Source organism: Littorina saxatilis, linkage group LG2 (assembly GCF_037325665.1).
Source record: "Littorina saxatilis isolate snail1 linkage group LG2, US_GU_Lsax_2.0, whole genome shotgun sequence".
Lineage (NCBI taxonomy): Eukaryota > Metazoa > Mollusca > Gastropoda > Littorinimorpha > Littorinidae > Littorina > Littorina saxatilis.
In genome coordinates, this window is record NC_090246.1 from 87,834,106 (window position 1) to 87,849,837 (window position 15,732).

Sequence of the window (15,732 nt, forward strand, 5' to 3'; positions counted from 1 at the left end):
AACACGCTCAGAAAGTTAAAACGAAGAGAGGTACAGAAAAGCGTGCTATCCTTCTCAGCGCAACTACTACCCCGCTCTTCTTGTCAATTTCACTGCCTTTGCCATGAGCGGTGGACTGACGATGCTACGAGTATACGGTCTTGCTGCGTTGCATTGCGTTCAGTTTCATTCTGTGAGTTCGACAGCTACTTGACTAAATGTTGTATTTTCGCCTTACGCGACTTGTTTGCTTTCCAAACACCAACCGACCATCCTTGTAAGTAAGTAACTATGTAAGTGTATATGGATTCATTCTTGTATTTGTTCTGCAAAATATGTTTTAAAATCCATTTTAATACTTCTTTATAGTATGTACAATCATTGTTATTTTGCTATGTCATAGTGTGATGACACTGGTCGTTAAGCAAGGATGGGGGGTTGGGGGTGTGGGTGGGGGTTGCTGGTGGGGGTGGTGGTGGCGGTTATGTGACTACTGACTTTGCTAACTAGTGATAAACATAAAAAAAAGACTGACACTTTTTGGGGAACGTGTTTGTAGATCAGTCGGTTGCGCAATGGCCAGTTCAACGCTTTCTGTGCGGGTTTAAACTCGAGTTTATATCCAAAAGTCATTTTTATAGAAAGTCTTTCAGGTATTTGAACAACCCCTTGTAAGTGCGTGCGCACAATAAAGATCCCAATTTTACAGCGAAAGTCTCAGGGCGTGGAAAACACGAATACACGCTTACAGGGAAAAGGACAACGACGTTGCTTGTCTTCGTCGCTGCAGTCTCTATCCCGGAATAGCTGCCTGCATTTTCTTGTTTAAACTCCCCCGAAACAACAATTATGCGAACAAATAACAAACAAACAAACAAACATTCAACAGGACAATATTTCAGAGTTCACTGTTGTACAGATGAATGGGTATGGTTATCATCGAGTGGAAATGTTCTGAATGAGTAAATGATAGTTGATGTGAATTAGTAGATGTTTTCTGGCGACATGTTTTGAAAGCAGGGCAAATATACAGTTAGATAAACACAGGTAATCTGTAAGAACATTGTCCCAAATTCAAGAAAGATGCTGCAAAACGCACAAGGTACCAGACAGAGAGAACTCTGGTAGTGTACGTGTTGAAACCGATGCAAAATCGTGGTGAAAAGGGATGATTTTGACTTTAAATTTGATATGAACATATTTTATATTCAAATTCAAGGGACATAACCACACGGCAGCCTGCTGACGGATAGCGTGAAATTGGGACACTGTTCTTGAATTTCAACTCAACACAAATAGTCTCAACAGTTATTCCCAAACGTCATGGATCAATAAGAAACAAGGCAATCTGCACTAAATGTGTGATGAGGTAGAGGCCACGGTATTGAAGGTCGGTTTTCTGTAAATGGCACAGTTTTGTTGTTGTTGTAATTATGGAACTAACTTTCACTTCAGACCACCGCCGAAGACCCCAGAACACCATGACAACCACTAACTCCCACCTGTTACTTTATGTATTGAAAATAAAGAACTTTCACGGAATTGCTGTCGGTTTAATATGTCAGAATGACATGTTGCGTTGAAAATTTAAACGCCATTCTCCCCGTCAAAACGATTGTCTCAAATCGGCCGAAAAGCTGCACATTTCTGGTTGGGTTTCAATGATGTCACGACACATCTTACAAAAAAAGTGTTTGAAAGTCCAGTTTTTTTTCTATTTGACAAAGTTGTGTTTGGTTAACCTTTGGGGAAATCCGAAACAGATAGACTGCTTACATTCAACAATTAAGAAACACCCCCCCCCCAAACAAAAATAAAATGAAAAATGAAAAAAAGGGAAAAGAAGACAACAACCACACAAAAAACATGGAAAAAACCCACACAAAAAAAAAACAAACAAACAAACGAGAAAGGTTAAGTTTATGGCTCGTTTAACTGCAGACAAAGCGAAGCATTCCCACTTTGACATTTCGGCCTGTGAAGGGGACAAAGAAGATACAAACCAGACGCAATAACTAATACCGTGACTTATCTTTGAACTGTTGAACTTCCGAAATGGACGAAGCAACAACAAAACAAGTCGCGTAAGGCGAAAATACAACATTTAGTCAAGCTCAGTCGAACTCACAGAATGAAACTGAACGCATTGCATTTTTTTCCGCAAGACCGTACACTCGTAGCATCGTCTGACCACCGCTCGTGGCAAAGGCAGTGAAATTAACAATACAGAAAAGCGCGGTAGCGGTTGCGCTGAGGAGGATAGCCCGCTTTTCTATATCTCTATTCTTTTTAACTCTCTGAACGTGTTTTTAATCCAAACATATCATATCTATGTTTTTGGAATCAGGAACGGACAAGGAATAAGATGAAATTGTTTTTAAATCGATTTCGGAAATTTAATTTTAATCATGATTTTTATATTTTTAATTTTCAGAGCTTGTTTGTAATCCGAATATAACATGATTATATGTTTTTGGAATCAGAAAATGATGAACAATACAATAAACGTATTTTTGGATCGTTTTATAAAAAAATAATTTTAATTACAATTTTCAGATATTTAATGACCAAAGTCATTAATTAAATTTTAAGCCTCCAAGCTGAAATGCAATACCAAAGTTCGGCCTTCATCGAAGATTGCTTTGCCAAAATTTCAATCAATTTGATTGAAAAATGAGGGTGTGACAGTGCCGCCTCAACTTTTACAAAATGCCGGATATGATGTCATCAAAGACATTTATCGAAAAAATAAAAAAAACGTCCGGGGATATCATTCCCAGGAACTCTCATGTCAAATTTCATAAAGATCGGTCCAGTAGTTTAGTCTGAATCGCTCTACACACACACACACACACAGACACACACAGACACACACAGACACACACACATACACACACACGCACACACGCACACACACACACGCACACACACACACACACACACACACACACATACATACACCACGACCCTCGTCTCGATTCCCCCCTCTATGTTAAAACATTTAGTCAAAACTTGACTAAATGTAAAAACCACACACACACAAAGAAAACACACACAAAAATTCGTCCCATTTACTTAACGTTTCTTATTATTTCCATGTACAATGTCTTTGTTTTCGCTTTGCCCTAAATTTATTCTTTTGACAGCAATTAAGCTAGCTCCAATTGGCTAGATTACATATTTGCGTTCCTACATTCTACAGGCTTTCGTCCTCAACAAATTTAGGCAAATTGCAAGCACTGAAAAACATGACAATACGCAGAATCGGGACTTGACCGCAGAAGTATTTCCCGAATTCACGTGCGTTTAATTAAGTAACGTTGCATTTTGAGTATTTAATTGGTTGTGAGTCTAAATAACATCCCAGCAAATGTTACGTGCATTTCTCCAGGCCAAATTTGCCATAGGAACTTTCAAAAATGGCGTCTAAGAAGATAGTATGTGTTTCAACAAAGTACTGTGTGTCGTCTTCAGTGTGTGTTCGACAGCGACTTTACTCAACAACCAAATACATTGTAATTGGAAACGGGTAACCATCTCCAAATCCACTCCAGAACGACTCTCCCAAGACGCCTTTCCTCATTCCGTCAAAGGGAGGTAAGATGGGACCCATAGGACTGCACAGGGAGCAGTTCTCTCCCTTGAACCACCAACCTCCGCCATATTGCAACGCGCAGTTGAACGTAGAATTGTCATCGTTGTCGACGTCGTAGGCGCTGAAGGGAGCGCCTTGCTGGCCGTCGAGACAGTTTGCCAGCTTATCCGACCTCAAGGTGCCGACGGTGAAGCTGTACCCGCTGGCTTCATCGCTGAGGACGAAATCCTCGAAGAAACTGTAAGACGCGGTGCTGTTGGGTGGCTTCATCAAGAACCGAAGCCCGTAGCTCTTGGAGGCCGTCAGCAGGTGGAGCTTCTCCAGGCCCAGCCAGTGATCCCCGCTCAGGTCACCAAACCCGTCACGGTACTCGCTCCAGCTGCGGTTGAAGGAGACCGCAGGGTCTTCGCGGTGGAAGATCCTGGTTCTAGACAGCTGTTCCAGTGTTCTGCAGAAGACAGGGAAGGGCGAGGACGCGAGGGCGGGCTGGATATTGTACACCCCTTTCTGCTTCACCGTTCCGCTTATCACTCCCTCCGTGCAGTCTGAAAGAACGTGAGTGAGTGGGTCAATGAGTAAGCTAGAAAGTAAGTCGGTCAGTTAGTCAGTCAGTAGGTGAGTGAGTGGGTGAGTGAGTGAGTGGATAAGTAAGTAAGTAAGTAAGTAAGTAAGCAAGTAAGTAAGTAAGTAAGTCAGGCAGTCAGCTCAGTTAATAAGTCAGTTAACCAGTCAGTCAGCGGGTGAGTGAGTGATTGAGTGGGTAAGTGAGTGAGTGTGTTAGTTAGTAAGTCAGTCAGTCAGTCATTCAGTCAGTCAGTCAATCAGTCAGTCAATCAGTCAGTCAATCAGTCAGTCAATCAGTCAGTCAATCAGTCAGTCAGTGAGCGAGTGATTGAGTGAGACAGTCAGTCAGTCAGTCAGTCAGTCAGTTAACCAGTCAGTCAGTGGGTGAGTGAGTGATTGAGTGGGTGAGTGAGTGGGTAAGTGAGTGAGTGAGTGTGTTAGTAAGTAAGTAAGTCAGTCAGTCAGTCAGTCAAGTCAGTCAGTCAATCAGTCAGTCAATCAGTCAGCGAGTGATTGAGTGAGAGAGTCAGTCAGTCGGCGGGTGTGAGTGAGTGAGTAAGCAAGCAATCAAGCAATCACGTAAGTAAATAAGTGTTTCCTTTGTGATAGAAAAAGTAGGTTGGTGAGCAAATGAGTGAGTGAGTGAATGAGTGAATGAGCAAACAATCAATCAATTAAGCAAGCAAGTAAATACTTTATTTTTGTGATAGAAAGTGAGTGGGTGATTGGGTGAGTGAGTGAGTGAGTAAGTGAGTGAGTGGGTGAGTGAGTGGGTGAGTGGGTGAGTGAGTAAGTAAGTGAGTGAATGAGTGAGTGAATAAGTGAATGAATGAGTAAGTAAGTGAGTGAGTGAGTGATTGGATGAGTGAGTGAGTGAATGAGTGAGAGAGGGAGTAAGTGAGTGAGTGAGTGAGTGAGTGAAAGAGTAAGTAAGTGAGTAAGTGAGTGAGTGAGTGAGTGAGTGACTGGGTGAGTTAGTGAATGAGTATCTAATCTGGCTCGTGCCTAGTATGTGCTTCAAAGTTAACAACCAAGCAAAACCCAAGTTACCAATAAAAATATTTTATTGTTTGTAGAATTTAGTTCAACTGCAAAGAACCCTCTAAAATAACATGCATTTGGCTTGATTATTATGAGTGTAGATGTCACCTGTGTACATATGCTATGACTTCCCAACTGAATTAAAGCTTTGTTTGGACCTACAAAGAAGAACAACAAAAACAACAACATAGACATAGATCGACATAGACGTATACATAATATGTATCATTTCAGACGACACATTCGCCTGTGGTGTATATCGCAACGTCAAACATAGAACATAGAACAACATAGAACTCATAGAACAACATAAAGTATTTATACTTCAGTACACATGCACACCCGTCGCGATATAACCTTCGTGGTTGAAAACGACGTTAAACACCAAATAAAGAAAGAAAGACACCTGCACACCGACAATAATTGCAATGAACATGATTGCAAACAACAACTACAACAAACCAATGTTATGACCATAATAACTGAACTTTTTGATGTGCTTCAGCGACTCCTGCACTATGCTTGCAAAGGCACAATTGTGCTATAAATGACGTGTAAATTATGTACTGTGACCAGTCAACCGGAACGAACCAAGGCTCAGACTGCTTACCCGCCATTATTCTTTCACATCGATTGCCGACATAGCTGTCGACGCATGCACACTTTCCTTGAGAATCCATTTGGCCCCCGTTCTTGCAAACCTGGAAACACAACATGGAGTCATTACAATTAACACATGATTTGCACCGGTCGTTGTAATATTTTAAGCAAGCAAAGAGAAAGAGAGTAAAAAATAAAGAAGACAAGAAGTAACGGACGTAAATAACTTTGGTGTTCTCAACTCATCTCGTGATCTTCACCTTACGCCTGTTGATTATGCTGTGTAATGGGGTCGTGCAAATCGTGAACAGGACCCACTCACTGAGTTACTTACAACCCAGTGGGCCCAATAGCTCAAAAGGGCGAGGATAGTCAATTCAATACTAACCCGAATCCCCCCACGTGCCTATCAGAATAGCAATATATATTTGTATGACCATTTCAATGCACCATATGGCTATTTGACCAATCAGAACTGATTCTAGGTGATTCGCAAATTGTTATAGGGGTCAGGTCGGGAACCTTTTTGTTTATCACGCAAAAATAAACAAAACAATGTTCAGATTCGGAATTTACAATACATGTATCAGCGTTACTTACTCTAAAGAATGACACTTGTTGTCAGATAATACACTTTTTAGTTAAAGCAAAATACTGAAAAGCCAGTTTAGTCGGTGGTAGCTTTACAGAACGGCATGGCACCACCCACCCTCTGAGAGTGCAATGCCGACCTTCTCAATAGAAAAATGTCATTGTCTGATGGGCCTGTCACACGACCGTTTTAAAGCCAGCGTATGCCGACGTATGAACATACGCTGGCGTACGCTGAACTATCGATGTTTTTTTCAATCTTTGGCGTATACATAGCGTATTCATAACGAGTTGGACGTATACATAACGTATTAGTAACGTATGCAGAACGTTTCAATAACTTACAGATAGCGTACACCAACGTATGCTTGGCGTGTTGCCAGCGTTCACAACTTATGCCCAACGAATGCTTAGCGTGTTGCCGGCGTTCACAACGTATGCCTAACGATAGTCTTGCGCGCAACAGCTTATCGCTGACGATCACATGTCGTCGCCGCTGCTAATGGATAGAACGTATTTCGGAAGTTTTGTTTTATTAGATATATTTCGGAAGTTTTGTTTTATTAGACATGACGCCATGCGATCACGTCATTTGTTCTATAAATCGCGGGAAATCGGCAAGTAATTCTGCAAATTTGGTGAGTAGAAACTGTATTAGTTCTTCCTTGTTATGTAACGGTAAATCAAGTGGTAAGTTCTGTACTCTCTGTGCAGAATGTCGTGTCCATGAAGAACTGTTTATACGGCAGAAGTGTTGCTTGCGTTCGGAATGTCTCAGCACTATCTACAGATACAGATATTTATCGACGTATGAGTAACGTACAAGTAACGTGTGTGAACGTGTGCCAACGTATGCAGTGCGTATGAACCATACGTCGAGAATTTTTGTGCATGCACAAAACTTTGCTGCGTGCTCAGCGTACTACGACGTATGCCAGCGTGCTTCAGCGTCCTCTTAACGTATACAAAACGTACCCATAACGTATTCGACGTACGCCAGCGTACTTATTCAAATGTCCCATACGTCGGCATACGCAGGCTTTAAAACGGTCGTGTGACAGGGCCATATTCTGAAGAATGAAGTCAAATTGCGTCACTCAATTCACGTCAAACATATCTTTACCACATATCCTTTCTGTCTGGCGTCGATTCTAAAACTGTCACTCTCTGTTGGACAAGAAAAATCAAAGCAACTAAAACGCACGTTCAGCATGGTTTATCTTGTGGGATTGTTGTGTGAGCGCATTTCACCTGGTAATATTCATCACGTGAGTGATTGGCTGACCCAGGTCACGAGAATGCTTGGACTGACAGGCATTATCAAACAGGAGCAATCCAATCCCAATTGCGGCTGTTCTGTTTTTACGATAACTGCTGGGCTAATGGCAATGCTCCATCATCGATTTGTGACGGTGCACAAGAATACCCGGTATAATGGACATTGAAAGAAAAGACATTGTCATATTCTATACTCCTTTTCATAAGAAAACCGAGCAGATGCGTTTAATCGTAGGCTGTTTGTGATATAAGCATGAGTGTGCATGAGTCTGTACTCATGTGTGTGTGTGTGTGTGTGTGTGTGTGTAAGAAAGAAAGAGAGAGAGGGAGGGAGTGAGGGAGAGAGAGAGAGAGTGTGTGTGTTTGTGTGTGTGTGTGTGTGTGTGTGTGTGTGTGTGTGTGTGTGTGTGTGTGTGTGTGTGTGTGAATGTCTGGAGAGTACTCGGGTCCAGCGCGAGCGTTTTTTTTATATGTTTGTGTACACAAGCTGAGAGAGAGAGAGAGAGAGAGAGAGAGAGAGAGAGAGAGAGAGAGAGAGAGAGAGAGAGAGAGAGAGAGAGAGAGAGAGAGAAAGAGAAGGGATACCATAGAGAGAGAGAGAGAGAGAGAGAGAGAGAGAGAGAGAGAGAGAGAGAGAGAGAGAGAGAGAGAGAGAGAGAGAGAGAGAGAGAAATATGACAATGCCGATTATGAATTAATGCTGATCATACTATGATTCGAATTTGTGAACAGACGTGCTAAACTGCACTCTGAGACCATATGTCTCACTTCCGCTAAATAGACAGTACAAGTATCTATCGTATTAAAATTATGCAATAAAACTTGGAAAACAACGCACATTCAAAATAAAAAACAAAAAAGTTAAGGGCCGGAGGGGTGGTGTTCATGGGAGAAGGGGGGGGGGGGGGTGCGTTTGCTGTCAAAGCTTCTGCAGTTAGTTTTCAGAAATACATAGAGAAATCACAGGTCTATCAAAAACCAAAACAAAAAAACAACCTGTATGGTAAGTTTAATTACTGTTGAAAAGTCTCTGTCATTGTTCACAAGCCGAAAAGTGCAGTTGAAGCAGAACACATTTACTTAGTGGTTACTATTTAATCAGAAATCGACTTCGACAAAGCTTTCGAATGACACTGAGTGTTTTAAACTTAATGACTCTGGATCACACTAATCATCGATCAAATCGACTGGGAACAAATGGATATTTAACAGAGAAAGATTAAAATAATAATATAGACTTTCTGTTTTGTGGATTTGTTTTCGATTAAACTCAGTCTCTGAAGCATAAAAGCGAACTTGCTTTGTGCATGTTACGGTTACGGAAGGTTTTTGCGAGTGAAGAACAAGCATCGACCGGTTTAACATATTGAAAAAGTTGATTATAAAAAATATTAATAAGGAAACGTCCCAGATATGGGATAACAAGGTTACACACCTCGTCTAAGATGACTTGGATATTTTTCATCGGGCCCATCTTCGGGTATTACCTCGCCAGTGGCTAAAAAAAACACACACCTGAAAACGCTACCTCGGAAAAACTATTAACCTTTTCCTGGACACAGATTGTGTGGCCTACATGAAAACTATTTGTTGATCACCTTAGAAATCCACCTTTTTAAAGTCAGAGTCTCAAAAACAAATGCAGGACTCCCCACGGACGCCTCTCCTCGAGGGTCCCGGGACCCCACTTTGAATTGTTAGAGGGTCCAAGGACTCCCTCAGCGGAGTTTAAGAGAGTCTAACACTACAGGAGCCTCAAATTCAAAGCGTGTCAATGTGCCTGTGAGTGTGTGTGTGTGTGTGTGTGTGTGTGTGTGTGAGTGTGTGTGTGTGTGTGTGCATTCTTGTATGTGTATATGTGTGTGTGTGTGTGTGTGTGTTTGTGTGTGTGTGTGTGTGTGTGTATATATATATATTATATATATATATATATATATATATATATATATAGTATACTTACAGGGGGTATAAGTCCCCCATCGGGAGCCCGGACCCCCCCTTTTTATACCATTTTGAGCATACGGCCACCGGAGATCGGGGGACCTAAGGTAAATACGAATTTGAAAGCGGGAGAAGGGAGAAGGGAGGTAATCATTGCGTTACTATAAGCAAGACATCATAAAGTGTACTGTCTCCCTTTACTAGGATTAAAAATATCTGCCGTTTGAGATTTAATTTAAATTGAAGTTTGTAGTCAATATGTACATTATGTAAAAAAGGGAATTTATGGACCCCACACCTTTTTATTCCAAATCTCAAAAACAATTGAGTTATATTTTAAAAAAAATCAGGGTTAAGCTTCTTAACCTACAATCTAAAGAACTAATCCAAAACAAATCTGTTTGAGTCCTCATTCGGTGCAAGATTAAAAATTTCTAAGATATACGGCTTGATTTTGCTGTGACCCTGCAACCGGGAAAATGGCGTCCAACTGATTCAGATGTATGCGGTAAGTCATTTTTGCTTTCTTTGATTTGTTCTTTATCTAACTTATTTATCAAGTATTATTTCTTTCTTGTACTACTATTTGACTTGTTGTCAATTGTGTGCTTTGCTGGGAAGAATGGTAATAACATAACATAGGGTTACAAAGATTTACTTGAAGTTACAGCAAGTACTGAGTAGCGAACTTGCATGCGCACGTGTTTCCAGAAATCGGGAACTCGACTCGAAACTTTTGAACATATTAAACCATTTTTCTGACACTAGTGCATATATTTTGTTGACAAATAGTATCATTTAGTAATTCTACATCGAAACATGTGCTTGGTATTTCGGATAACAGACTCGTCTGAGGTGTCAGCTTTTGAGTGGAGAAATTGAAACTCGCTGCGAGATCGCGAGCTCTTCCGTCGTTTCGAACTTTTGCACTTTGTGGCTGGTTTTTCTGTGACATCATGTATGGACTTCGAGATTTTAATATAGATCTATATATATTTATTAACAACAACAGAACGTTAAACAGCTTGTTGTTACTTTTTAAGGAAACGAAGAAGAAATAAAAACGTAAATAAAACTTATATAGTTATACTGTGAGTGTGACTGTCAGAAGCGAAACTGACTGAAATCAACATCGGGTCGTGTCCGAACAGATTTTCTTAAAAAAAGAAAACAGAGAAGTTTGAGTTGCTGACGACCGTTTCCTCAAGCAAACTGCTTCGATTTCATGTTTGACATTGTCGATGGTGTCCACCAGTTCTGGTGCATGTTTTAATGCAAAAAAGAGTTAGTTTCTGAGCAAGCATTTCTTTACAGCAGTCCCTGCAATGATGAAGGCCCTCCGAGAAAGAGAGTGAAAAATCGGCCACCGTTCTCAGCATCGCGTATCTGTGTGTAACCTTTTTCATTGACAAGATACTCTTGTTTCCCTGCAGCCTTGACCAGTGAGTCGGTTACCTAATCTGTGAACCCTTCAGTTGTGTTGCTTTGTCAAAAGTTAGACACAGTCAACTAGTTTTGCTCTGAGTGAACAGTGCAGCTGGCCTCAATTAGCCGGTGACACCTCTCTGGCCACAGCACCAAACAGTACATGGCTGGGGGGAGAGAGAGAGGGGGGGGGGGGGGGGGGTAGCTGGCTAAACTCAGTGGGGTGTCTGGTGTCACTGAAGTCAGCAGGAAGAGCATTGGAGAGAAATAGAGAGGTGTACTTGGAATAAAGGCCGTGAAAGGTGAATGCTCGCCCTAATAGGCTTGAGGTTTGCTGACCGATGTGAATGCGTGATATATTGTGTAAAAAATTCCATCTCACACGGCAGAAATTAATATGTAAATCGCCGTGAGCTCTTGTGAGAAACGGCGATTAATAAATGTCCATTATTATTATTATTACTCTTCCAAACAATTTCCAAGGATCAGTTGTCAGGGCTTAGGGTAGTCAGTGAGGGAGAGTGAGAGCGGTTTGTGTACAGTCCGACAGAAGAGTGAAAAGTCACTGCCACAAGATCGGCATGCAGTCAATAAAGCCAGACAAGAAGAATGATTATGACATGCGGCTCTATCTGCTGGTTTTTTTTATTCAAACTGGTTTTCAACGCTTATTCTCACAAAGCATCTGCACACCTGCCTCTGCCTCTGTGCTGTGTTTGTGTGGCTGCTTTCGTATGATGTCAGTGCATGGTGAGTGCGTTCACTGCCTTGTCACCACTTCCCTACCTTTTTCAGAATGTTTTCTTGGAGTTGGATAATTCTTTGAATTTGCGATTTTCCAACATCAAGACTTTTTGCAATCGCGATGGCAGTTTCTCCCTTTTTGTGTTTGTTCACAACATTCACTCGATTTTCGCGAGTTAAATATTTTCTTTTCTTTGTAGACGCCATGTCGATCTCCACTGCTCTTCTGTCCAAAGACTGTCTATTCTGACTGAATTGAACGGTGTGTGTTGGTCTCGTGAGTTTGTTTTCTCGATGATTGGTTTGTGATGTTTACTCAGCCCACCCAACCATCACACCTCTCAGCGGTTAATTAGTGCCTTTGCTTACGCAAGACGGTTATAACTGGTTATAGCGGGGTGGTCGCTACACTGGTGACAACTATATAAGGAAACACATCGGTTAAAAAAAAAAGGTCGTTGTGGCGGGGTAGTCCTCAGAGAGAGGGGTCGTTGTGAGGGGTTCCACTGTATTATTATTATTATTAGATGTATTAGCAGTGAGATTTTGTCATTTGAATTGTGCTATTTTTCCACTCTCAGTAACCATCTGTTTCTTGTTCCAGACACCCACATAGAGGATGCAGGTGACTCCAGCCCCGAGGTGGAGTTTGTTCCGCGCTACGATCGGATCGCAGGCTCTCGTGACAACTACAATGTGTTCACTTCCAACTTGCCAGGTGCTCAGAACGTGACCATTCGGCCAGCCAGTAGCGACAAAACCCCTGCTGCTACGGCGGGGGCCCGAACCGTGTCGCAGTCACAGAGAGACAGCGTTGGCGCCACTTTGCCCAGAGCCGGTGCACTGACTGTTACTGGACTCAATCAGGTGAGAGTGAAGGGAGGGGTGGGGGTGAAAGAAAAGCAGGGTCTCAGAGAGGGGCATTGTTAGCGCAACTTTGTTCCGGAGCTGGTGCAGTCGACTTGATTATGTAAGGAAGAAGTGAAGAGAGAAATGGGGGAAGTTGGGGGGGAGGGGGGAAGGGGAGAAAGGCAGGCATGCCTACAGACAGAAAGAGAGGGTGGTGCCCCCAACAATGTATGCAATTTTTGTGAATTAGAACAAGATACAGTTTATCATTATTTGTGGCAATGTGAACATGTCCAGGTTTTTTGGACGGAATTTGAAAAATGTCTGAAAGAAAAATGTTATAACTGTGACAGACTCAGACTTACACCAACACTGGTACTATTGAACCATGAAAACCACATGAAAACAGACGCTGCGCTGGTTTTGATTATATTTTATTAATATACTGTATCGTACCTTTCAAATGCCTGAGCCACCTGATTATACTGTAGGTAGTTTTTGCTCCTCTGCGCATTACATTGTGCAGTATCACAGTATTGTGTCATGCATTATATCCGCAGGGCATTAGCAGAGACTAAAATATGTTAGTTGAAAAAAATGTCCAGTCTGTTGTTTATTTTAAGGCATGTTCATGTTCTTTTGTGATGTTGCAGCATACACAGCAGTTTATTATTAATCAAATCCTGCTGATATCATAATTGACCAACCAACAAATGTTACTGGTATAAAAAGTACCAATCAACATAATCTCACTCCGATTGTCCTGTTACATACAGCTTGTTATTAGAGCTTTGACAAATTGTTCTGTTTCGAAATTTTTGTTCAGCTCATTCCAAAAGACAGTACCAAAAGAGTACAGTGAAACCCCCTCTAAAAATTTGAGAAAATCAGGTCTTAAAAAGGAGGGAGTCTTAAAATGGGGGTAATTTTACAGAGGTTATGAACAGAAAGTCTGAAAAAACAAGGTCTTAAAAAGGAGGGAGTCTTGAATTGGGGGTGTCTTAAAAGGGGTGGTTCCACTGTATCAATGTTGTTACGATGCTGCGTTACAGGCAGGGCGTAACGGCACCACACCGGCGCCAGAGATTGGAGCCTTCAGCGGTGTGCAGTACAGGGCTCCTGCCCCCGGCCCCACCCTTCGCTGGGAGAACCCTCACTCTGACCCCTACAGTGTGCTCAATGTCTTCTCCGGGAACCAACGATATGTCAAAGGTACGCCAGTCACAAAATCACATCAAGTTCAAAACAAGTTGAATCATCGGTTTCAGTTGTGACATGCTTGTCATCATTGTGACACACACACAAGCAGGGACTTCTTCGTTCATTGGCTGAAAATCCCACGTTCACTTATGATCATGCACGTAAAAGTGCATGATCGTTTTTACCTGCCATTCAGGCAGTCATACGCCACTTTTGGGGGAATGCAGGAGACAGTCATGTCCGGAGTCTTTTTTCTTCTCCCAGAGACTTTTGTCAGAAGTTAGCCAGTTTCCCTGATCTGCTTCGTGTGAATATGTCCCAGAATATTTTGAAGAAATCACCAATCTTCAGTTTTTTGTATTGCAAAAAAAAAAAAAAAAAGGAACGAGATAAGAAAAGCTAAATTGTCTGGCGTTCCAGTCAGTAAATGTTCACATGTGGAATTTGGGGGCCCGGTAGCTCATTTGGTAGAGCACTGGACTTGTGATCCTAGGGTCGCAGGTTGGAATCCGGGCTGGGGCGGACACAGGTCAACTTTATGTGCAGACTCAGAGACGGTGTCCATGTTCCACCCCCGTGTCACCACTGTGGCACGTAAAAGACCTCGCTCGTTCTGCCACAAGTGCAGGTGGCTGATTACACCTAAACATGCACACACCTGGGTAGCGCGACTCTGTTGCTGCTAGCTTTCCACTGGGAGGAACTGACCTGAATTTCCCAGTGATGGGACAATAAAGTAATGAAAATGGAAATGAATATTTCCACCACCTTTTGTTCCAGCCCCAGGACGCCCCGACAGACAGAGCGCCCGAGACAGGGACACTCACCCTCAGTCCAACAGCACACAGCTCAAGGATCCTAAAATGACCTCCCAGCAGGTCGTCTTTGGCCAGACGCTCGAAGGTCACCCCATGATAACCCGCACGACTTACACGCGTGTGGAAGCTACGCTGCAAGATCGTAGCCAGGCGTCACAGCCGTCTGCATCAGGCAGGGCAAGAGCCACGAGGTAAGGGGTTTGAATCTTGTTGGGGAGGAGGTATGAGAGTACAGTGGAACCCCCCTTTTAAGACCTCCAAAATTGCGAGAAAATCTGATCTTGAAAAGGAGGGAGTCTTAAAATGGAGGTAAATGTACTGAGGTCATGCAAAGAAAGTCTGAAAAAGGAGGGAGTCTTAAAATGGAGGTAAATGTACTGAGGTCATGCAAAGAAAGTCTGAAAAAGGAGGGAGTCTTAAATCGGGGGTCTTAAAAGGGGGGGGGGGGGGTTGTCGGGGTCCCACTGTAGTGGTGATGATGATAGTCTAGAGCCACTATTTCTCTCCCTCTCTCTCTCCATTTGCCTTTGTGACTGTCTTCTGTCTTTATAGTTGTCCCTCTGTGTGCATTTGTACACACATTCCTTTGCTTACCTAACTACAGAACTGTGCACTTGTTTTAGCCGTCAAGACAGCTTCTGTAATAGTGCTGACGTGTCCTCTCAATATGAGGCTTATATCGCGCGTATTCCATGGGTATAGTTCTAAGCTCAGGGATTTTTTATTTTTTTTATTTTAATTTTATGCAATTTATATCGCGCACATATTCAAGGCGCAGGGATTTATTTATGCCGTGTGAGATGGATTTTTTGAGTCACTTGAGAAAAAGTGACTATGTAATCGGTCAGTGTTAGTCTGTCCGGCCGGCCGGCCGGCCGGCCGTAGACACCACCTTAACGTTGGACTTTTCTCGGAAACTATCAAAGCGATCGGGCTCATATTTTGTTTAGTCGTGACCTCCAATGACCTCTACACTTTAACGATGGTTTCGTTGACCTTTGACCTTTTTCAAGGTCACAGGTCAGCGTCAAAGGAAAAAATTAGACATTTTATATCTTGACAAAGTTCATCGGATGTGATTGAAACTTTGTAGGATTATTCTTTACA

The 15,732-nt window shown here is 42.3% G+C and overlaps 2 protein-coding genes across 2 annotated transcripts in view; one reads left to right on the forward strand and one right to left on the reverse strand.

The window, feature by feature from the left end:
* Window positions 1-3,046: 3,046 nt before the first annotated feature.
* LOC138956816 (fibrinogen-like protein 1-like protein) overlaps window positions 3,047-15,732 on the reverse strand; it is a 23,827-nt gene continuing 11,141 nt past the window's right edge. Inside the window, exons 2-3 of the mRNA XM_070328075.1 lie at window positions 5,790-5,880; window positions 3,047-4,119 (exon numbers count right to left, since the gene is read on the reverse strand). Of these exons, the coding sequence (XP_070184176.1) occupies window positions 3,473-4,119; window positions 5,790-5,880 (738 nt within the window). The 3' untranslated portion in view covers window positions 3,047-3,472. The remainder of the gene's footprint in view (window positions 4,120-5,789; window positions 5,881-15,732) is intronic.
* Window positions 7,582-15,048, forward strand: LOC138960440 (uncharacterized). Its single transcript, XM_070332352.1, has 5 exons — window positions 7,582-7,624; window positions 10,029-10,097; window positions 12,363-12,625; window positions 13,660-13,819; window positions 14,588-15,048. Exons 1-5 carry the CDS (start codon window positions 7,582-7,584, stop codon window positions 14,818-14,820), a joined length of 768 nt encoding a protein of 255 aa, XP_070188453.1. The 3' UTR covers window positions 14,821-15,048.